Source organism: Triticum dicoccoides, chromosome 2A, assembly GCF_002162155.2.
Source record: "Triticum dicoccoides isolate Atlit2015 ecotype Zavitan chromosome 2A, WEW_v2.0, whole genome shotgun sequence".
Classification (NCBI taxonomy): Eukaryota; Viridiplantae; Streptophyta; class Magnoliopsida; order Poales; family Poaceae; genus Triticum; species Triticum dicoccoides.
The window spans coordinates 738,535,339-738,558,801 of record NC_041382.1 but is presented as its reverse complement, the minus strand read 5'-3'; the positions used below and the strand labels follow the sequence as shown (position 1 = coordinate 738,558,801).

The 23,463-nt window shown below is 47.8% G+C and overlaps 3 protein-coding genes and 1 pseudogene across 3 annotated transcripts in view; 1 reads left to right on the top strand and 3 right to left on the bottom strand.

Annotated features, from left to right (window-relative positions):
* LOC119358260 (BTB/POZ and MATH domain-containing protein 2-like) overlaps nucleotides 1-1,056 on the bottom strand; it is a 27,587-nt gene extending 26,531 nt beyond the window's left edge. The window contains exons 1-2 of the mRNA XM_037624903.1: nucleotides 852-1,056; nucleotides 149-732 (exon numbers count right to left, since the gene is read on the bottom strand). Of these exons, the coding sequence (XP_037480800.1) occupies nucleotides 149-732; nucleotides 852-1,056 (789 nt within the window). The remainder of the gene's footprint in view (nucleotides 1-148; nucleotides 733-851) is intronic.
* A 5,033-nt stretch (nucleotides 1,057-6,089) lies between these two features.
* Nucleotides 6,090-11,421, bottom strand: LOC119356806 (golgin candidate 2-like). The gene is made up of 10 exons (XM_037623796.1): nucleotides 11,266-11,421; nucleotides 10,627-11,184; nucleotides 9,786-9,896; nucleotides 9,473-9,532; nucleotides 8,472-8,529; nucleotides 8,242-8,297; nucleotides 8,007-8,099; nucleotides 7,195-7,320; nucleotides 6,798-6,845; nucleotides 6,090-6,678 (listed from the first exon to the last, which is right to left on the bottom strand). Exons 1-10 carry the CDS (start codon nucleotides 11,317-11,319, stop codon nucleotides 6,316-6,318), a joined length of 1,527 nt encoding a protein of 508 aa, XP_037479693.1. The 5' UTR covers nucleotides 11,320-11,421; the 3' UTR covers nucleotides 6,090-6,315.
* A 4,468-nt stretch (nucleotides 11,422-15,889) lies between these two features.
* LOC119358259 lies at nucleotides 15,890-17,561 on the bottom strand (annotated as a pseudogene).
* Nucleotides 17,562-21,032: 3,471 nt separating this feature from the next.
* On the top strand, nucleotides 21,033-23,208 carry LOC119352171 (endonuclease 4-like). The gene is made up of 8 exons (XM_037618887.1): nucleotides 21,033-21,210; nucleotides 21,320-21,491; nucleotides 21,978-22,070; nucleotides 22,156-22,298; nucleotides 22,399-22,491; nucleotides 22,580-22,647; nucleotides 22,741-22,811; nucleotides 22,897-23,208. Exons 1-8 carry the CDS (start codon nucleotides 21,097-21,099, stop codon nucleotides 23,019-23,021), a joined length of 879 nt encoding a protein of 292 aa, XP_037474784.1. The 5' UTR covers nucleotides 21,033-21,096; the 3' UTR covers nucleotides 23,022-23,208.
* Nucleotides 23,209-23,463: the final 255 nt, after the last annotated feature.

Genomic DNA, 23,463 nt, shown 5'->3' with positions numbered 1-23,463 from the left:
CGCTCCCGCCCATGGCCTGGCCGATGCTGCTCGCGCCCTGCTCCATACGTCGTCCTGCACCTCCCTCGCCGTCCTGCCCTCGCCGTCCTGCCCTCGCCGTCCTGCACCTCCCTCGACCTCCCTCGCCGTCCTGCCCTCTCCGTCCTGCCCTCGCTGTCCTGCCCTCGCCATCGGGCATGGTGGCGCGGGTGTAGCTCCAGAGGGCCTCGCAGAAGCGGCGCGGGCTGGCCTTGCCGCGCCCCTCCCCGAGGTGGAACCGCCACACGCGGCCGACTGGTGGCTGGTGGAGCCACTGGTCGACGCACCACCGGCGGAACGCGTGCGCGCAGCCGGGCAGCACACGCAGCTCGTCGCCATTGGCGTACTCCGCCAGGCACACCGCGCACCCGCGCTCCTCCTCCTTTGCAGTCCGCTCATCGGTAGCCGACGCCTGATGTTGGGTCGACGAGGAGTACACCATCACCGGGCACGCAGCCAGGATGGCCTTGTCGAGCCCCGCGGCGGCGGCAGTGACGCACCTGCCGTGCCCGAGCTCGATGTCGACCACGCCCTGCCGCGACGAGCTCGTGGAGAGAGAAAAAAGTGGACGGGAAGAGGGGAGGTGGGGGCGGAGAAAACGACGGGGGAGAGAGAGATGTGGGGACAGACGCCGACGGGTGGGGTTTTCGCATGCATAAGGTAGTGTCGGCGCCCCCGGCTGACCCCCAGCTTTGTGGGTTTCTCTTGCCAGCGCTGGCCGTAGTTTTAGCTAATACCGGCGAAAAACAAGGCCGTGGGGACGTGACTGGGACCGTTTTTGACTGTCGGCGCTGAAAAAGTGCTCCTGGGGAGCCTAGTGGAGATGCTCTAACCTTCATAGTCCTCGTTTTTTCCGTCCGGGTTGTACTGGATGCACCAGTCGTAGCCGCCGATGGAGAACACCGGGGAACGGAGGTATTTTCCTCTACCGAGGCCCTTATGCAGGCTGTAGCCGGCGATCTCGAACGCGACCGTGGCCTGCGCCGTCTCTGTGCACCTCGATGGCACCCTCGATATTGAACTCTGCGATGCTGCCATTGTGGGGATTGGGAGGAGAACGGGAGTCGGTGCGGTTGGAACTCTCGATTGAGGCTGGCGGCGATTGAGGATGCGGTATTGCCTCCGATGGGGAAGTGGGGAGCGGCGGCGCGACAAGATCCTGAGTGACCGGATTTGGGGAGGTTCGAGAGGAGGGTTTTGACAAAGGGTAATTACTTGACCAGTTGGGCCTACCGAGCAAGTCAAATTCAGCCCAAAAGGGAAGGGCAACTACTAGTATAATTGTATAGATTCTCAAAAACAAAACAAAAAGTAAATGAAATTGTATGTGAAAGTTATTTTATAAGGAAGACCATGATCAAAAATTGCAAGTTGTGCACGGAAAATTATTTGGGAAACGCTTACATACGGCGTGCCGGCGCAACTTTTGGCCGGTCGCGCTCACTCGCGCGCACAACACGCATATCACGTTAACTTTCATGCCACGCCGGCGCAGTCCCAGGCAAACTGCTCCCCCACGTCTCACGTGTACATTATGGGCCCGCGTGACTGTCCTTTTTTTCTTCCTGGTTATCTCTTGCCTTATCGGTTACCTTTCTTCTACCTCCAGCCACCGTAAGTTCTACTCTGCTACAAAGTGTTGCATCCGGCTGAGAAAAACGCTGCAACCGACGAAATAAAAAGCTGGAACCGACGAATAAAAAAGCTGGAAATGAAAGGCGACAGATTTTTGCGGAGTGAGATTTGCTGGAACCAATAGAGTCAATGCTACAACCGTGTAGGAAAGATATTGCAACCGCGGAGGGCGGCGGACAAGAGTTTTTGCTGGAAGTACCGACGTGAGCTGGAACTAGAAGTTGTTTTTGCTGCAACCGGTAATCACAAAAGCTACAACCGGCAATCACAAAAGCTACAACCGGTGATTGATTTTGCTTCAATGACAGCGTGGTGGCGGCACCGGCGAACATTTTTTGCTGGAACCAGCACAATATTTTGCTACTACCGGCTGACATTTTTGTTGCCACCAGCAAACCAGTACTTTTTTGCTAGCTCGTCGCCGGTGTGCTGCGACCGGCGACCAACGCTACCGGAGCTGCTACCGCCAGCAAGGGAGCTGCAACCGCGGGTGAAAGTTGTTGCATGCGTGGATCCGGCAAGAAAGACATGAGATGGAGGCGGCGAGGCCGGCGACCGGAGCTGCCACTGCCAGTGAAGGAGCTGCAACCGCAGCCGAAAGTTGCTGCATGCGTGGATCCGGCGACATGAGATGATGACGGCGAGACCGGCGGCCGGCGGCATGGGCAGCGATGGGCGAGACCGTGGGGTGGTGCTTCGAGTCTGATAGGTAGTTACTGGAGCTGAGGGCGGCGACCGGCGGCAAGGTACGAGCATGGAGGAGCGCGAGGAAGAAGAAGATACGGTTAAGAAGACTCAATCCAATGACTGAACGGGCCCGAATCGAACGGCTGGGCAGCGACCGGCCCAAATTTGGGCCGGTGCGCCGGCGCCTATCGTTGGCCAAATTATTTGGTATGTGCAAACTATTTTCTACAATTCTAAAAAAACTATTCTCTACAGCGCAAAAATAATTTGAATTTTTTTGTAAACGCACACGCACATGTATATTTCGTATGTGCAAAATTTCACACGTCACCTAGAACGAAAAGACAAATACGTATTTTTAAATGGGCCTCTCTTTTTTTGTCTGGAATTTTGTTTTTTTGTACAGCTTACAAATTACTTTTTTTCAAAACAAAATTTTATGGATCCATAGAGAACACCTACAAGTTTCCACAGATTTTTTTTATTTTTTAAAAACTTCTAAATATGTTTCTAATTTTTTTTTAAGAAAAAAGGGCGCCATGGTGCCCATGCACCACTATTTCGCTCCAAGACAATGATGGACTATATTAATCGCAAAATAGAGTTACAATCTGGAGGATCACCAGTCCATCTACTGGATAACTTACTACAAAAAACTGAAAATAGCTAGCACATGTGTCGCTTGATTAGCTGAACGATAACAGTGCTTGAATTTGACCTTCCCAATCGTAGCTCAAATGTCAACACATTCCGCAAAGATTGCAAACACCGCATCCCACCATCTTGTTTGCCTAGTATAAAAATTGATCACATCTTGAGAGTTGGACTCCGGCTCCACACAATAGAAACCTAAACTGCTTGTCGGTACCATCTCTCAGAGCCATTGTCTCGGTTGTCACCACATCTGCTGCATATGGAACAAGTTTACACTCGGCCGCTAGGAACTTACCTTGATCGTCCTGTAGAATAGTTGTCGTTGCACCCGCGCCTTTTTCTTCAAAGTATGCAGCATCAACATTCAATTTTATAAAGTTTGGCTCGGGTTGGAACCACTTCTGCTCTAGTGTAGTATAATTCTTTGAGAAGGCTTTCTGAAAGTTGCTTGCAATGGCTAGGACCGACATGGGCCACCTCATAGGTGGTGTACATGTTTCATTATGCGTGATCCGACAACAAGTCCGCCATAAGTATCAACAGCCGACCGTCACAACTTGCTTGACATCAAGGCTTGGCATTAGTTGTAGAGGCGTGTCAAGGAGCAGCAGAATATGTTCATGACAACCAAACCCGATTGATCAACCATCGCTGTTGTAGATCGGTTGTGCATTCTCTCAAACCAATTGGAGCTTTTTGCAAATTGATCAACCAATTGGAGCTTTCCTGATCTGTCACCAACACTGACGGAGTCAATGCCGACATATCGGGTAGGGGGTCCCGAACTAAGGGTCTAGAGACGATGGTAACGAGGACACGAGTTTTTACCCAGGTTCGGGCTCTAAGGAGAGATAAAACCCTACGTCTTACTTCTGTTTATTGCTTTTGGGTGGAGTATAATGTACAACTGATCTACCCCGAGATTGTTGTATGTCTTTCGGTATAATTTACAGATGATCTAACCCTATAACGAAAGGGGACTAGGGTTACACCCTAGTCGGCTACATACGAGGAGAGCGAGTTGTAGACGATTTCTAGTATCTTGGTGTATATGACAAGTCTTCGGGACTCTTCCTTTCATACGCCATGGGCCACTGACATGGCCCATTGGTGAACCGACATGGGGTCCCTGGCCTGGCCTGGGCCACCATGCCAGGAGAAGACGTGATGAGAGGCCCCCAGTCCGGGACACCGTCAATAGCCACTGAACTGGTCTTCAAGTCTGGATGTATATCGGCCTTGCCTTTCCGTGTTCTTCTTCTTCTTCGGTTGTCGGTCTTTAAAACTGGTTCAACGAGTCTGTCTTCCAAAGTCAAGTCCTGATCACTAGACCGCATCTGAGGTCCCCAAGGCCACCTCGGTTTTCGATAAGCATTTCGCAAATTCTGTGTAGCATCGCATGTTGGAGATTGTCCCACGCAGTCGTTCCGTAATGGTGAAGTATTCCCGCTCTCGGTCTTGCAATGATGGTCTAGCCTGGATCTGACAATATGGATCCCATACCAGAACCAGTATCATGCATGTTTTTTTACAAGTATACAGTCCAATAAATACTACAAGTACACAGTTCAAAAAAAATTATGTTTGTGCCTTCTGTGATAGCTATAGAAATTATAATCATCAATCAAAGAGTGAGATATAGCGCCCTTATCCCTCACTTTGGCCTCAAGGTGTTCCATTAGCTCCAGGTCTGTGGTATCGAACCTGAAGCCAATCGACAAAAAACGACCAATACTTTGTGCACTACACAACGGTTAATCCCAATATGAACGTGATTGTGTGGTGAAAAGATACTGAAACAGCTAGTCCAAAACTAAAATGTAAATAGAAACTCTAGCAAAGTCGATAGATTTAGAAAATCCCAACAACAATCCAATCCCTTCTACTGATTAAGAAACTTCTACAAATATCACAACAACAACCTAATCTCAAGAACAACGATTTTCTCCTGTTATTCCTTCTTCGGAGCTTCGATTTATTTTTGTTGTTTCCTTCTGAGCTCTTCAATTTTGTTGTTGTTGGGCAACTATTCTGGAATTCAGGTCTTGTTGATACCTTTGAGTTGACGCTTTCGCCTCTGACTTCTGAGTTGCAAGCCTTTCTTCAAGCTCTCTCATGCATTCCTGAGAGGTTGATTTCTGCATCGAGCTAGACGACTTTTCTCTTATGCTTACAGGAAACATGCTCGACAAGCTCTTTTCCTAGAGAACCTCTACAACAATCTACACACCTGTTTTTGGGGTCGCACCTTCTACTCGAGGAGCGGCTTTCTTGGCCTGCATTTCTTCATGCAATATGATTGAACGTTGTTGGTACAGGTCAGAAACGTTTAATATTTTGGCTGACACATTACATGTGAACTTCAAATATTACATAATACTTACATATGATATTTGTGCAGACCCACTCATCGTCCCATCAGTCTTTCTGTGTGGGTTTCTCATTATTTTCTTTAGTCTTATATTCAAGAAATAGAACACGATGGACATTTAGTACCACATGTCCTATACTTATCGAGATATACTATTTGCATTTAAGTAGTTAAAATACTTACCATGATTTTGTACTGTGAAACGTAGCATCTAGAGCCAGTGGTTTGGTGATGCTTCACACCACTTCAGTTTGCTTTATTTTTTACACAGGATTCCTATGATTTGGAGCTTACATTCAGTATATCATGAAGCTATGATGTATGAAAGTACAAGTTGAATCTCCCATATTACCCGGATCTTATGGTGCTCATCAGACCACTGGTCCAGTAGTTCTCCCCAAAAAACAGATTACCCAGATCTTGTAGTACTCATCAGACCACATTGGTCAAAATTACTCCCTGTAGTGTTAAAAAACATCTTACACTATCATCGACTCATCGTCTGCTCAAGATTATGATTTTTAACCGTGTTGTAATATTATCCGTAAGTCAGTACCGCTGTGTCCGAATACTTTTCTGAAGAATCTCTTTGCACACTTTGGAGGCCAATTCATCTTCCAAGGCAATATCAAACCTAAACCCATCGCTCCTTCCACACGCGAAGCTGGTTTGTACCTTAAGTGCACGTTACTGCAGAAAATGAGGTGCCAGAGGGGGGAAATCATATGTGACAGAATTGCTATTCAGGTTGTTCATATTTGAGTTGGTATAACCATCCATCAGGTCACTTCGCCTACCGAGCACAAAACTAGTAAAGTCATCTGTGATATGTCAACAAGTCGTAATGTGTCTCGCTGCTCGCTGCACAGTGCACAGCAATAGGCTACGTATATATCTATGATGTACACAAGGAAAACAAAAATACAGAGAGAACACACATGGTTAAATACTTAAATGCTAGTCTTGTTGATCGACTCCAGAGAGAAGGTGGCGCCGGGGCGGGTGTCCGGGACAGCAGGATGCGACGACAGTATGTACATGACCCATATGTGGAGGCACACCAGGTACACTGCAGCCCCGACCTGCGCCTTCGGGTTACGCCGCAGGAAGATGTGACCAGCCGAGAAGATGGAGTCGAGCTGCCGTATCGCGTATCCCAGGTGCTGCTGCCCAGTCCGTATCCTGTCACGCAGCCTTGGGGAAGAATATGATGAATATGAATCTTGCCATGTACCGGCCTCGATGTCTATCCTTGATGACGAGCTTGAAGACGCCAGCGACGAGGCGTTGGTGTCAAGCGACCTCGAAACAGCCTGAAGATGATGGACGAACGATGTCAGTTGACTTGCGCGTGGTTTTAACTGAGTAGATTGACTGGGAATCTGCAAACTATAATGAATTGAATATGGTGGGTGGGTTTACATGTGCATACCTCCATTCTCAGTACCAAAGTTGACTTCTCTGAAGACAGGGACTCGACCTGAAAAAAGAAGACGTTTTAATCTCAACGTTACATAGTGTACCAAAGCATACATCAACCAATGGTTTCAAGGAAGATTGACAGATCCACTATCTAGAAAGATAATGACATCAACCAATGGTCATTACATTAGCTAACAAATTTATAACCAAGCAAAATTAGTCAAGCATTATTTTCCTCTGCAAATAGCTATTTGGAATAAAAAGGGTGCTGAAGTTCCAAGACATGCTATAAAATATAATCGTTTCCAATCACAATTCAGGAATCCCAAGACATGCCATAAAATATAATAGGTTTCCAATCATAATTCAGAAATCAAACACGGGACCAGCACATACAAGGAGCTAACCTGCATTTGTTTTTGAATCAACCGATCGGTGAGTTGATCGAGCCTCTTCTTGAGCTCAATTTCAACCTCTGTAGGTTGCACCATGTCCCTTCTTGTCAGCTCAATGTTTTCTTCAATCTTCCTTGCCTATGGATAAAAAAGGAAATCACGATGCAGACAATTGTTTAATCTAATTTTAACTAATTTCTGCAAACAAAAATTAAAAAACTCAACAAATGACACTCAGCCTATAAGCACTGGATAGTACTAAGAATAGCATGCTCTAAGGTGCACATACACAAATAATATTCTACAAAAAGTTAGATAGCTATGTGCTATTAATTTGTGGTTATAATTTATTTCCGCCCCTTTACCCGATGATGTAAAGCATAAAAGAAACATGTATACAGTAAAAAACATAAAAGTTATTTTGACCTCTGTGTCTCAAACCAGATCAATAAAGGGGCAACCTGGTGCATGTAGCTCCCGCTTGCGCAGGGTCCAGGGAAGGGTCCGACCACTTTGGGTCTATAGTACGCAGCCTTTCCCTACATTTCTGTAAGAGGCTGTTTCCAGGACTTGAACCCATGACCTCATGGTCACAAGGCAGCAGCTTTACCACTGCGCCAAGGCTCCCCTTCGTCTCAAACCAGATCAATGGGATCTCAAAATATTTAGCTAGTTGGCACTCCACTGGAACAAATCCTGAGCAGTACTATGCTAAAGTACAGAACAATTATTGCGTAAAGCAATATATGGACAGAATCCCTAGATCAACATATGAAGTAACATAAATGAACCATCGATTTTCAAGCTTAGCCCGGAGAACATACCTTGTCCTTCAAGCTGACAATTCTATCACAGGTCTGGGTGTATTCTGCATCAATGATTTCGTCTTCCAGCTTTAATCTTCTCAAGGATTCTATCTAGACAAAATCACAACAAATTTACAAATGGAAAAGATAAGCCTTTCTTAAGTTAATATTTTTAATTGAACAGCTTAACAAACATCATTTCTTTCGTATGGAATAGAAGACAAATAACATCAAGGGTAATTCAAATGCATACTTCATCAACCAAAGGGGCACTTGTCTTCTGTATCTTCGCTATCTTTCTCTTGTACTCTGCTCATTGAAAAATAAAGACGTATGTAGTGAATATGAAATACTAGTGCTATTTACTAATGAGAAACTTCCTGAAAAGAATGTCAAGCTAATAATATCAAATTGGCGTAATAATCAGAAACAAAAGTGTTTAAAGCTCAAAAGGAACAGAAAGCCAAAGAATGGCCGACTTACTGTCTTGAGCAAAAGTCTTCAAGTCAACTTCCTCTCGGAGATGAGCCACTTGATCAACCTACTCATAATAGAAAGAAAAACAAAATTTTAAACTCTGCTCAACATTGGTGTAGTATTCCGCTGCTCGTCCAACTCCTACTACCAGGGTCTATGGCAACTATTTTCCACTAGCCACTTAATCATATTTGTGTATGAATACATAGAGCATGCTCATTTTAGACAATCCCGATCCAAATACACCAATTACGTCTTAATGGAAGCATTTTAGAAAACAATCAATCAAGAATTGGGACTTGAATTTTGCACGATACAAGCGCGAACAAATGCCACCATTCTCTAAATTCAAAAAAGAAGCATGAAATAAGCTAATCTTCTACTGGCACTCTTATATGCGGTTCGGACCCACATAGCATACAATAAGACTTTCTACATACACTCTTCCTTCTTGGTAAATGCCAAAAACTGGGCCATGTACTCTGCACGATATAGGCACTAGCAAATGCCTGTGTTCTCCCAATCTAAAAGGGAAGAAAAAATCTTAAAATTCTGGCAGTTCTTTGCTGTGCCCACGCTTGGTGCGTGTTTTAGAATATTATCATAATGTTAGCAACTATAATGCGTAGGTAAGTTGGTAGCTAATTATAACTGATCCCCGAACCACAAGTATAGACACTATGATATTCTTGTTATACAGTACAAGTTAATAACATTATTGCACTTCATGGTTCAATTGATTCTCAAAATAGTTACAATGTAAGGATAGTGGCTATACCTTTGTTTTAACAATGTAGAAATCACAACACCCCTATCCTATGCCTAACTGACTGTTTCGGCCAAAGATTGAAAAATGTTGTCCACGGCAAAACTGTATATAGTATATACAGAGGAAGTGCGCTTGTACATACAGACAAACTTTAGGTACTAAAAGGAACTGGAAATGAATAACAACAGTCAGTCAACTGACATAGAGAGATGAGGTAGAAGAGGAAAATAAAACATACTTGAACTTCCAAATTCCATTGTTCCCTGGCAAGTGACTTTGCAAGCTCTGCATTTGTAACCTGCATAGATATTTGGTAAAGACATTGTTGAGACTTGTAGTGATTATACAAACTAACATGTCCAATTTATGCTGCAAGTGGTAAGAGATATGGGCCTTATATACTGCAAGTATAAAGCCTAATACACACACTTTTAGGAAACTGAGAACATAATATTCTCTGCCACAAAAGTAAAAAGGGGTATATTGTGTTGCTTGTTGTAAAAGCAGGGCAACAAGAACAGATGCATCATTCTAAACATGGTGACACACACCTCAAGCTCAGCCAACCGCACAAGGGCTTCCATTCTAGTGCTGTGATGCCGTTGTTTCTCTATCTCTGTAGCTTCCATGGTTTCAATCATACTAGTCTGCAACTCTGAAGCCTGCAATTAAACATGAAAATAGTTGGAAAAGAATGATGATAAAGAAATATCATTTTCTGGAAATCAAACTCACATGACAACTTATTATATGAAATTGAGTTGTCAACCAATCTTGTCACAATACACAGTTGTGAGAAGACAGAAGCAGACATTTGACAAGAATGATATAATTTGACATTTCCCTTGCTATGCAACTTTATGCTCATCTTAACAATGGCAGTAAGCAACCTGGCCATGGGAATTCCAATTATGTTGATGGACTTTGCTCTTGCTATCAGCCTATCACCAGTCTGTTACTGCTCTGAGTTTTTTACTTTTTAGCACTGATTTCAGTCTGTGATCCGTTGATTGTGTATTGCTATATTTTTCTCATGGGGCTTTTTAGTGTATAGTGCTCATGGATATTTTTTTTTTGAGTGGTCTCAAACTCTCAATTGACTAATTGAACGCTTATTTAACGATTAATGCTGATTGTCTTCTCATGCGTTAGTTTTGGGTTCTTATTTATTGCTTCTTATAGTACAAAACACTGCCTGAACTGACTCTAAAAATATGCATGACCTCCTGTACCAATTCAAACGTTCCATGAATGGCTAAAGTAGAGTAATCATCAATGCTAAGGCTTGCAACATTCTCTTTCAATCCGCTCATCGAGTCGTAGGACATAGTAGCAATCTCTCAGGCTACACAAGAGAACCTAAAATCGCCACGAAGATTGAAGCAGACTCACCTCCTGTGCTTGCTCCTTCTCACGCACGGCGAGCAGCTTCTCAAGGCTGGTCTTCTCCCCCTCCAGCCTCGCCACGGCCTCCTCCCTCTCTGCAATGGCTCGTGCCGCCATCGCCGCGAGCCGCTCGGCACGCCGCCGGCTCCGCTCCTCCTCCCTCCGCCTCTCCTCCTCCGAGTCGTCGCTCCCGGACCCATCGGAATCGTCATCGCTCCCGCTCCCGCTCTCAGACGGGCCTCCTTTCTCGGCCTCCTCCCGATCCCTCCCATCCCCCTCCGCCTTCGCCTCAACCGCGACGGCAGGCTCGGCACCGGGCTGATCCTGCGCCGAGAGATCCGCCGCGGCGGAGGCGGAGCGGCGGGGCGCGGAGGGGGGCGGAGGGGGAGGCTGGGAGTGGCGCCTGGCGGCGATGCGGAGGCCGAGGGAGGGGGGCGGGGTCGCCGGCGGCGGCCTGCGCGGCGCGGGGGCGTCGAGGAGCGCGGCGGAGGAGGGCTGCTGGAGGGCGGTGAGGTCGGAGGCGGAGGAGGACTTGCCGAGCGACTCCGCCGCCTGCTGGTCGATCTGTGGGAGAAGACGAGTGGATGGTTAGAAGAGCTGGAGAGGGCGGTGAGGACGAACGAGAGGGAGGAGCGCGGCGCTTGCTTGGTGGAGGAGGGTTTCCGCGGCCTTGAGCTTGGAGGAGATCCAGCCGGCCATGGCGCCCCGCCGGCGCGCGCGGATTGGAGCGGCGGCGCGGGTTGGTGGATCGCTGGGCCGCGCAACCGCCGACCGAAGGGTGTTTGGTTGTGTGTGCGCTGCTGACAGACTCACAGACCCATTGTGTCAAACAGCCGGCCAACGTTTGTTCATAGGGAATTTCATCGTGCAACAGTTTCTACTTTGGCAATTTGATCATACATCCTCTAAGAAAAAACTTAGAGCAACTCTGACGGGGCGACCCAAACAGACGCGCGCTTTATCCGCTTTTCGTCCGTTTGAGTCAGCCAGACGGATGTGTACATCCGCATTTTCAAATGGATCGGTTTGATTGCCCAACAAGAGGTGAACCCGAATGTGCCAGCGTGAAAAAAAAAACAGCTTGCAGAAATAAACATAATTAAACATAAGTGGCCGTTCAACTGCCAGTTAAAATCCACTTAAACCTTATTAAACATTAATTAAAACATAAAAAAAGTCTACACCGCCCCGCACGTTGCCCTAAACGTTGTCGGCCTTGTCCTTGCCCTTGACGTCGACATCGCCATCGCCATCGCCGCCGGTGAGGTTGATGAAGACAGGAGCAGGGCTAGCCCACCCGAACGCCGCCTAGTACGCTGCCAGGGCAGCCTCCTCCAGCATCTGCTGGGGCGGCGGCATTGGGGCTCGCCGCGCGCGCTCCTCCTCAAGCCAGAGCACCTCCCCGTCGAGTTGCAGCATCGCCTCGTAGCGCATCTGTCGCTCGCCGTTGGCCTACTCCTGGCGGAGACAGTGCGCCTTCCAGCGCTCAAGGTGGGCCGCCTCCTGCGCTGGCGTCGCGGCGTAGTGGACAAGAGGCGCGCTCACCCACTCGCGGTGCTGGCCTGTCCACATGTAGGTCTCCTCCGGCCAAGTGGGTGGAGGCGGGGAGTGCTTCCGCGTCGACTCCGGATTCAGCTTGAGCTCGATGGGCGGTGGCGGAGGCGAGACGAGGAGCGGGGTGTGGATGGAGTCCCCCGCCGCCGACAGTGCAAGGGCTTGCTTCAATCCATCCTAGAGAGTGTTGGGGAACGTAGCAGAAATTCAAAATTTTCCTACGTGTCACCAAGATCTATCTATGGAGAAACCAGCAACGAGGGGAAGGAGAGTGCATCTACATACCCTTGTAGATCGCTAAGCGGAAGCATTCAAGAGAACGGGGTTGAAGGAGTCGTACTCGTCGTGATCCAAATTACCGATGATCCTAGTGCCGAACGGACGGCACCTCCGTGTTCAACACACGTACAGCCCGGTGACGTCTCCTACGCCTTGATCTAGCAAGGGGAGAAGGAGAGGTTGGGGAAGACTCCATCCAGCAGCAGCACGACGGCGTGGTGGTGGTGGAGGAGCGTGGTACTTCAGCAGGGCTTCGCCAAGCACCGCGAGATATGAGGAGAAAGAGAGGTAGGGCTGCACCAGGGAGAGGTCAAGAACTTATTTCTTATGGGCAGCCCATACCTCAACTATATATAGGGGAAGGGGAGGGGCTGTGCCCCCACCTAGGGTTCCCTCCCTAGGGGTGGCGGCAGCCCCCTAGATCCCATCTAGGGGCGGCCAAGGGGAGGGGAGAGGGGGAGGCGCACCAGGGTGGGCCTTAGGGCCCATCTGCCCTAGGGTTTGCCCCCTTCCCCTCTTCCTTAAGCCTTGGGCCCTTGTGGGGGGGGGGCGCACCAGCCCACCTGGGGCTGGTCCCCTCCCACACTTGGCCCATGCAGCCCTCCGGGGCTGGTGGCCCCACTTGGTGGACCCCCGGGACCCTCCCAGTGGTCCCGGTACGTTACCGATAAACCCTGAAACTTTTCCGGTGACCAAAACAGGACTTTCCATATATAAATCTTTACCTCCTGACCATTCTGGAACTCCTCGTGACGTCCGGGATCTCATCCGGGACTCCGAACAACATTCGGTAACCACATACAAACTTCCTTTATAACCCTAGCGTCATCGAACCTTAAGTGTGTAGACCCTACGGGTACGGGAACCATGCAGACATGACCGAGACGTTCTCCGGTCAATAACCAACAGCGGAATCTGGATACCCATGTTGGCTCCCACATGCTCCACGATGATCTCATCGGATGAACCACGATATTAAGGACTTAATCAATCCCGTATACAATTCCCTTTGTCTAGCGGTACGATACTTGCCCGAGATTCGATCGTCGGTATCCCGATACCTTGTTCAATCTCGTTACTGACAAGTCTCTTTACTCGTTCCGTAACACATCATCCCGTGATCAACTCCTTGGTCACATTGTGCACATTATGATGATGTCCTACCGAGTGGGCCCAGAGATACCTCTCCGTTTACACGGAGTGACAAATCCCAGTCTTGATTCGTGCCAACCCAACAGACACTTTCGGAGATACCTGTAGTGTACCTTTATAGCCACCCAGTTACGTTGTGACGTTTGGCACACCCAAAGCACTCCTACGGTATCTGGGAGTTGCACAATCTCATGGTCTAAGGAAATGATACTTGACATTAGAAAAGCTTTAGCATACGAACTACATGATCTTGTGCTAGGCTTAGGATTGGGTCTTGTCCATCACATCATTCTCCTAATGATGTGATCCTGTTATCAATGACATCCAATGTCCATGGTCAGAAAACCGTGACCATCTATTGATTAACGAGCTAGTCAACTAGAGGCTTACTAGGGACATGGTGTTGTCTATGTATCCACACATGTATCTGAGTTTTCTATCAATACAATTCTAGCATGGATAATAAACGATTATCATGAACAAGGAAATATAATAATAATCAATTTATTATTGCCTCTAGGGCATATTTCCAACAGTGAGCGTCCTCCTCGAGACGGCTAGCCTCCAGCGCGTGCTGCAGGGCCTCCTCGAGGACAGCTTGGTACTCCGCATCCGCCTCCATTTCCTTCGGCTCTACCCGCCGGGGCGGCAGTGAAAACGGCGGCGGGACGGTGTCGACGCCTACACGCTGTTGCTCCTCGTGTTCGAGGGCAAACCAAGCCTCCCAGTTAGGAGAGTCAGCGGCGTACTCGGGCATCCGCAGTTGCTCCGGCGTGAGCTGCGCGCGGCGCCTGCACCTCCTCATCGTACGCCCGCTAGGTCCGCGGAACCGCCGGCACCGGGATCCGGTGCGGATCCAGGTGCCAGTGGTGCGGCACGTGACGTCAGGGTAGGGCAGCGACTGTCTGTACTCCCAGCGCCACCGCGCTTAGTGCACCGGGATGTGCAGGCGCCGGCGACCTGAGCCGAAACGCGCCAGCGCCGGAGGAGGAGGGGGAGGAGGAGCACGGGAGGACGATGCGTCGGGGGTGCCCTTGCCCTTGCCCTTGCCCTTGTCGCTGATGCTGCCGAAGAGGCCTATCGCTTGCTAGGGTTTTCTGTTGCCAGCGAGGAAGCAAAAGGAGTGGTGGGGGCCAGATGTGGACGGAAGTGGATGAGGCCGGCCCCCGCCGCACGCATGGTTAAAAAAGGACGCTTCCACTAGCTGACTAGTGGGCCCGTTGTCGGTGGTCGTCATAAATAAGACAACGGGCGGTAGTTGGGTGGCCTACAGGTGGGGACGCGGCGGATGCCAAAGAGACGCGCGGCGCGGACGCCAGGAGGACGAGATTTGGGTTTGGGTCGGCGCGTTGGGCCTCCACTTTTATCCGTGCTGACTCAAATGGAGGCAGACGAAGTTGCTCTTATCATACATACCGGAACACATGGTAATTGTTCAAAATGAAATATCATAAAATCATTGCCCGTTCAGCGAGAAATTTTACACAGTGCCCTAAACTACGAGGCATGGCTAGTTCACTCTCGGATCGAGCATGGTCTTTCGAACAACCTCTCATGTTGTCGGAGCCACACCATCGTCGGAGCCATATTCGATAACATGTTTATCACAATGAATAGCCAACCGGTTGTCCTCTGCCTACCGCATCTGCCGCCGCCACCTCACCATAGCCTTACGTCGGCCACCACTGCCGCCAATCCATCGCCGCACTTTATTTGTACCGTACATACATCTATATTGATGGACAAACGCTATTGTAGCACTTTATTTGTCAGCTTCCACACTTGGATATACAAATAATGATACCCTTTAATCGCCTAGTGAAAGACTACCTCCCCTAAAAAAACTGATGAATGTTTATCTTTCAATACACTTGAGCTAAGAGGGTGTTTGTTTCCAAGGACTTATTGGTCTAGGGACTTATTTAAGTCCCTATAAGTCCCATCTAAACCAAACAGGAGAGACTTATAGGGACTTAAAGTGGGCATTTGGGATTTATGAAATAAGACTCTCAAGGAAGGACTTATAGTTGTAATATGGTCTTATGGAGACTTATAAGTCCCAGAACCAAACAAGTAGGGACTTTTTAGGGACTTGGGACTTATAAGTTGGGACTAAAAAAAGTCCTAAGACTTATGAACCAAACAGGGCGTAAATATAAAAAGTTGACAACTCATCATTACTTCACATGGCATTATTAGTCTGAATTTAGATATAACATGATAGCCTTCATTCCCTTAGATATGACATGATAGCCTTCGTTCCCTTTCTGATAGGATGTCCATATCATTCTAACATCCTCTTTTTGAGCACACGTGGATAACTCATTAGGCTCTCCTCGTATAACAACGGAACTGCAGACATAACTGCACTAGGGATTTCTGCATTTAGCTTCTCCATAGACATATTGTTGCTGCATTTATTCAAAGAGGAATCCTGCAGTATGTCTTGTCCCGTCGCTGATTCCATGCATCCACGTATGTTGCGGCCCGAGCGTGGCCTGTTGCTTGGTTGCAATGCTTCTGAAGCTCTTGGAAGTTCCCTCTTTTTACCTGTGCAACAAGGCATCCCGTCTACTGCGCGCAACCTCTCAAGTGTTTTACCAATTGGATCGTAGAGACCAATCTTCCTTCCAGTGCTCAACATTATCCTGCCATCCTTGGAATCAATAGACAGCGGAACCACGACATTCGACATAAGAGAGTAGTCGGACCATGCTTTCAAACATATGGTGTATGCTCTGTCCCACTGATCATGCTCCTGCTTCCATATCTGTAACTCATCCTCCATCGAATCTGCAAGAACAACACACAACATTCCCTGAAGCTCTGTCACAAAGCCATGCCGACGGCCATTGCTGCACCATTTTGCAATGTGTGAGGGGCAGGGGATGGTGTCATATTCATTTCTGGCAACGTCAAACGCCACTATGACCTGCTCATTGCTCGGACCCAGCAAAGGGTCGCTCATCCAGTAAAATACCCCATCCACATAGGCTGGCGGCATGTCATTCACTGGAAGTGGCGGGTTTGAGACACTGTGTAGGTACCAACTGCTGCGCTGCCATACTGAGCATGTCAAGCGATAATTGCGAGATCTGAAGTCCTTACGCTGATAAGAAATGAATATAGCTATATGCTCCTGATTCAACGGATTGAAACCCAAGCCAATGTTCTTATTGCCATTGAAAAGGCAGATCATTAGGCCTTTTCCATGGTGTATGGACATGGTTTCTCCATGCAATGGAGGGAGGAGCCAGTGCAGAGAACCATTCGCAAACGCCGGCGGCAGCTTGTGGAAACATGCGTGTCCAACGGCAGCTTCAGCATCTTGGGAGGACGGCACTCCTCCGGCAGCAGGCGCCCACCCGTCACCGCGCCTGCCTCCGAGAGTGTATATCTCGCATTTGGTAAGGAGGCTGCTGTCCCTAAGCCGCCCGTCGTAACACGAGTGCAGGAACAGCCTGACCACCTTGTACTCGTTGGTCCGCGGATCGAATGCGAGCCCTGCACTTGAGCTCAGCGCGTCGGGGCAAGGCGGCAGCCGCGTGACCGCCCTGGTGGCCGCGTTGAGCACGTAGTAGGCCGTCGGGACGGCGTCGTACAGGAGGCTGAGCCCCCGGCACTGCGCGGCCACCGGGCCGACGAAGTTGCCCCGCACATCGTCCAGGGTGAGTAGCACGTCCGCTGGGGCCCAACGGCGAGCAGGAATAGATCGCCGTGGAATTGTATCCCGCGGTGGGCGCGACGAAGAGCAGCCTGGGTGGAGCCGACGCCGCGTCGGCGTCGGCGTCGACCTTGGCCATGTGGAGCGTGCAGAACTCGTCGCTGGAGAGGTTCGCCCCCCAGGAGCGGCACACGGCACGGAAGCGGACGAGGGATTTGAGTGGCAGCCGCAGAAGCACCTCAGTCATGATCTCGTCCGGCAGTGATGCCGGCAGCGCGCTGCTGGACGGCATGGTGCCCGTCTCGGGATACTATTACTGGCTGGTGCTTGATGTTGGCGTGCAAATAAGGGAGCCGGGTGGTTGCTATGTACTGTAGCAGATGAGAACGGCCTCTTGATCGACTCGGATGAGAAAAAGGAATCGGACAAACACGAGGAGTAGACCATAGCATGGTATACGTTCTCACCATACCAGGTCCGATCTGGTCCCTCCAGTGGTGCACGAATAGGCTGGCACATTAGCACGTACTACAAACCTTTTTTTCCCTAAAAAACCCTTTCTAAATGAAATACCAAAACGAATCATTCTTATTAAAAAAAATCATAAACTACTGTAAAAAGGAAAATGCTATAAATCATCCGGCAGATCGCAGCCTGCCGCTTTCTCTGCACGCCACGTGCCCCATGGCCACCACCACTACTTTTTGCAACCGGTCTGTTATTGCAATCTCTCTGATCGCAACAATGGCTCTATTGCACGATCTGGATTCTTAAGACAAGTCGCCTCTCATGCTCCTGTCAAGCTCCCGTTGAGTCTGCCGCCTCACCTCGCTGCTCCAACTGCACCAAGCTCCCGTCGAGTCGCCGCTGACTAGCACGCACGAAGACGAGCTTCTCTAGCAAGCTACATGTTATTGCAAGGCGTGCAACCAGAGAGACCGAGCTCCCTCGTCAAGTTGTCGCCTCCCCGTGCTGCTCCAACCACCGTCACCCTCGTTTGGTGTCGGCAAGCACGCCGACGAGCTTCTCCGACAAGCTGCACACAACTACCACTAGAATGCTCTCTGCAACAAGTCTGATGTTGTAAAAAGTTTTCTGTAACACAAGCTCTGTTACAAAAATTACGGTAGAAAATGGTCAACAACGTTTTCTGCAACACATCCTATGTTGTAAATATTTTCTACAATATTACCTTTGTTGCAAAGTTTTCTGTAACACAAGCTCTGTTGCAAAAATTATGGTAGAAAACGGTCAACAACGTTTTCTGCAACACATCCTCTGTTGTAAATATTTTCTGCAACATCCCTTTGGGGAGGAGTGCCAAACCTTATTTGGCATCAAAAGCGCCACTTCTAGGTGTCTTCGCTAACTGGCACGCACTCCTTCTACATAATGGGCTGACCCATCTTTGTATCGCACTGCGTAGCATAATCCATGGCACAATTTTGGTTTTGTGAAGGTTCTAGAAGCTTTCGAACCAGTTTTTTGCTGTCTTTTGCTCGGGCTTTCTTCCTTTTTTCTTGTTTATTATTTTTTTATCTTTTTAAAGCAGTGAACTTTTTTTTTCCGAATTCAATATTTTTTTATCAAAATTAGAAAGCTTTAAACTCTGATTTTTTTTCAACTTTATAAACATTTTTTTTCAAATACACAATCTTTTTTAAAATTCACAAAAAATTCTAAAATTCATGAACATTTTATAAGTTCACTAACATTGTTTACTTCGTGAAATTTTGAAATCCATGAATTTATTCAAATTCATGAACATTTGTTTACAAATTTTGAACAGTTTTGGTGAACGAGCCGTGCGGGGTGGGGGGCGCCAGGACTATATCTTACTTATAGCGAGACGTATGCTCGGCTTGCTGAAGGTTTTTTCTTCTTGCTAAAGTATAGGACAGGCCGTTGTGCAACCAAAGTGAACAAGTTGCGCTCGATCCCTTCACTTTGTTTTTTTCCTGTTTCATTTTTTCCTGTTTTTTCGGTTTTCTCTATTCCTTCAATGGTTTTCTTTGGCTTTCTTATTTTACATCTCTGGTTTTATTGTTTTCACCGGTTTTCTTCATTTTTACCGGCTTTTGCTTGGTTGTTTTCTTTTCTATTTTTTCTTGTGTTTCTTTAATTTTCTTTGTTTTTTCTTTATTTTCCATTTTCTTCACCGGTTTCTTACAGGTTTTTCTTCATTGTTATAAATTTGGTTTTCTTTTCGTTTTTCACTTGTTATCTTTTGTTCTTTGTTATACTTTGGTTTTCTTTATTTCTTTTTTAGTTTTTTGCCTTCTTTTTTTTCATAAAAGAAAATCAGCACATGTTAACTTTTTCTCAGAATACATTCAATATGTTTTGTGTAGTACATCAGAAACGTTTATTATATACTCCCTCCGTAAACAAATATAAGAGTGTTTAGATCACTATTTTAGTGATCTAAACACTCTTATATTTCTTTACAGAGGGAGTACACATTAAACATTTTTGAAATACATGATTTGCATTTTTAGGTCTACATTTTTCATACACATGGAACGTATTTGTTATATATAATACATTTTTCTAATATATGTTAAACATTTTAAAAAATAATATTAATGTTTTAGTATATGGTCAACATTTTTTCATACACATTGTTTTACTATTTTTTAAATACTTGATATATATTTTTTAAATACACGATTAATATTTTTTAATACATGGTCAACATTTGTATACATATTTAAAATTTTAAATACAAGATTAATACAAAAGTTTTAATGAATTTTCAACATTTTTTGTATACACATTTAACATTTTCAAATACTTGGCTAACATTTTTTGAATGCATGGTCAACATCTTTTGAATACATATTGAAAAGCTGAAAAAACGTGTCAAATATAATTTGAAAGGTGTCCAAGACGGGTATGGCTTACCAGTGGGTATTACCCACACACGGTCGGGTACGGTTATGGGAAAGATATGAAACCCCGGGTGCGGGTACGGATTTGGGCGAAAATTTTTGGGATGGGAGCATGTTTAGTTTTTTTTTTCTTCAGAAACACAGTACATATATTCATCTCTATGAACGTACAAACACACGCCCTATCTCTATAAGCATCTTTGAGAAACCGAGCAGTTGTGTCTTAGATTAATGAGGTCATCACAGACACCTCGCTCGATGAAAACATGGTCTCCCACAGAAATAATATTCCACTTTTATAAGCCCCAAATCTGCATGTAATCCCGGATGGACTGACAGTATCACTGCCCTCGTGCCATTTAACCACAAGTTGGTTCTCTTTGCTGAATGCTGAAGTTGGACACCATGTCGAGATCTGCACCTGCCTATTTGTTTACTGCAACTCTGCAACCAAATTCGACGTGCAACTGGGCAATAAGGGCACCCCGATCCAAAACTGCAGTCGAGTGCAAAGCGACAGTGCATGGCTTTTAAGACCTTATCCTCGAATCTCTTGTTTAAGATAGACGCCCGCGTGCACGCATGCTCTGTACTTATTGTAGATCAGATCAGAGCAGAGTGCTCGTTGGTAGTAGTACTACTATTGGACACCAACACGCGCACTGCACGTGCGTTCACGCGAACCACAGTAAACTGCAGTCATCGTGCCCCGAGCGACGATCGAGCTCGCAAGCTTCACGTGCTCCAGCCGGTTAACAATCTCCTCCGGCAGTCCGGCTGTTTAACAATTCCACCGCGGATCACGATGGACCGTGGGCGGCTGTATAAACGACTAGGTGTGCGGCACAGGCATGAGTGCACAGCAAGCAAACGGCAGCGCGCACAGTACCGCAGCTGCAACACGCAAAGAGAGGGGGAGCCAAGCTAGGGAAAGGGATGGGGTTCCTCCTGCTGCTTCACGTCCTCCTGGCCGCCGCCGCGGCGGCGAGGGCCCCGGCGGCGCGGGCGTGGGGCGAGGAGGGCCACTTCATGACCTGCAAGATCGCCGAGGTACGTACGCCGACCACCCGACCGGCTCTAGTGGTCAATGGTCAGTCCTATTTGATCTTTTTTGGGGTAAACTGCATAATGCCGAGGCTGAGATCGATTCCGCGTGCAGGGTTTCCTGACGAGCGAGGCGTCGGCGGCGGTGAAGGGGCTCCTGCCGGAGTGGGCCAACGGCGAGCTCGCGGCGGCGTGCTCGTGGCCGGACGCCGTGCGGCGCCAAATGCCGTGGTCCAGCTCCCTGCACTTCGCCGACACCCCCGGTGACTGCAAGTTCAGCTACGCCAGTATGTGCTCGCTCCTCTCCTCCCTATATACTGTCCTACATAGATACTCTGAAGTCTGAACCCTTTCCCATCCACTCCCATAAGCTTGTGTTGACATTGATCCGGATCTTGCAAGTAACTCCTACATACTAGTTCTTGATCGACTCGCAAGCAGTACTGGTCATTTTTCTTGGTCCACATTCATACTTGTTTGAAGAAAATTTCTGTAAATGTTTTATACCCGCACGAATCGAGTCTCATTTGTATGAACTGAATTAGTTGAGTGTCAATTTTGAAATAGTTAGCACCAGTACTCCCTCCATAAAGAAATATAAAAGCATTTAGATCACTATTTACGGAGGGAGTACTTCTTAGTCAAACTGCAAAACCGAATCTGGTTTCGCGGCCTTTGACCACCGGCTCCACAGCTCAAGAGTGTGCGCCTGACGTGCTAATTTGTTGAACGGGACGCGCCACTGATATACCCTTTTTATCTGAACTGAGCAGGGGACTGCCACGGCACCAAAGGGGAGAAGGACATGTGCGTCGTCGGAGGCATCAACAACTACACCGCCGCGCTCCAAGACCCGTCGAGCCCATGTATGTAACCATCGTCGGATTATACGTATGTGCTGATAGAGCACACAACAACTTAGTTTCCTGACAGTATGGTATGGCTAATCAGATAACCGGACGGAGAGCCTGCTGTTCCTGTCGCACTTCCTGGGCGACATCCACCAGCCCATGCACTGCGCTCGCATCGCCGACCTCGGCGGCAACACCATCGTCGTCCACTGGTACAACACGACCAAGACCAACCTTCACAAGGTACGTACGCCACCGCTCCGCAGCGCAATCAACCAGCGCTCAGTTGGAGCCATGCACTGGTCTTCTCTGTTGTTCCCCTGTCTAACCTACCATGGTTCAGGTGTGGGATGTGAACGTCATCGAAACGGCCCTCAACAGGTTCTACAAGGACGACCTGAGCACCATGATCAACGCCATCAAGCTCAACCTTACCGTAAGCTTATCAATCACTTGAGGCTTCATCTTTACACAACCTTGAGCTTTGATTGAGTTTTTGAGTTTCTTTTTCTTTTCTCGTACAGAACGAGTGGTGTAAAGAAGAGAACCAGTGGGCGGCGTGCTATACTCGAACGACGACTTGTGCTGACAAGTAACTAAGCTCATCATAGCAATCTGCCTGAATCTAATTTGAGCAGCAGCTCTGAATCTTCAGAAGCTGACGGATGGAAGCTAATGTTTGCAGATATGCCGAGGAGAGCGCGGAGCTGTCGTGCCCCGCGTACGTGGGCGCTGAGCAAGGATCCAACTTGGAAGGTAACAAGTGATGAACAATTTGTGATTTCTATGGAAGAAGTGTGGTCGATCAGTCGTCTTGGGATTAAACTGCCTATGCATGCAGATGAGTACTTCTTCAAAGCGCTGCCGATCGTTGAGAAGAGGATTGCCCAGGGAGGCGTCAGGCTGGGGGCGATCCTCAACCAGATCTTCAGTGGGAAGAGCAACAGCAGGATTCAGAGCAGCTAAGGTCCATTAGACGAAACTAACGAAGGGGGGTGTGCAAGGGGTTAGCCCGCGTTATGAATAATAATAGGATTATCATGTTCGTCTGGCCATGCTGACTTCATACTGTGTAAGTGAGTTGGTCAGTGGGTACTTTTTGTGATCAAAACCAGTACTTCCTGAACGTGATGAAGTAAATTAATTAGTGCTAGAGGTTACTAGTGACAGCGAATATGTGTACTAAATTACAGTTACAACACACTGCAACAAGCACCTGGAGGAACACATACAAGCGTGTGTGACAGGGTAGATCGGCGGCGGCGCCAGCGGGAGGTCTACCGTGCCTCCATGGTCCTAAGACCAGAGGAGACGAGGTAGATCCACCACGCCTCCGTGGTACAAGGGGCCGGAATCCACCTTGCTCCATGGTCCTAAAACCACAAGAGACGAGGTAGATCGGCAGCGC

Bases quoted from the DNA above. Each gene is read 5' to 3' on its own strand.
- LOC119356806 (XM_037623796.1), bottom strand. From the start codon at position 11,319: ATGGCCGGCTGGATCTCCTCCAAGCTCAAGGCCGCGGAAACCCTCCTC. The intron at 8,530-9,472 runs GTATGTTTTATT...TATTATGAGTAG, and splicing joins AATGGAATTTGGAAGTTCAA to GTTGATCAAGTGGCTCATCT. The intron at 6,679-6,797 runs GTATGCACATGT...CATCATCTTCAG, and splicing joins CTTTGGTACTGAGAATGGAG to GCTGTTTCGAGGTCGCTTGA.
- LOC119352171 (XM_037618887.1), top strand. From the start codon at position 21,097: ATGGGGTTCCTCCTGCTGCTTCACGTCCTCCTGGCCGCCGCCGCGGCG. The intron at 21,492-21,977 runs GTATGTGCTCGC...TGAACTGAGCAG, and splicing joins CTGCAAGTTCAGCTACGCCA to GGGACTGCCACGGCACCAAA. The intron at 22,071-22,155 runs GTATGTAACCAT...ATGGCTAATCAG, and splicing joins CCAAGACCCGTCGAGCCCAT to ATAACCGGACGGAGAGCCTG.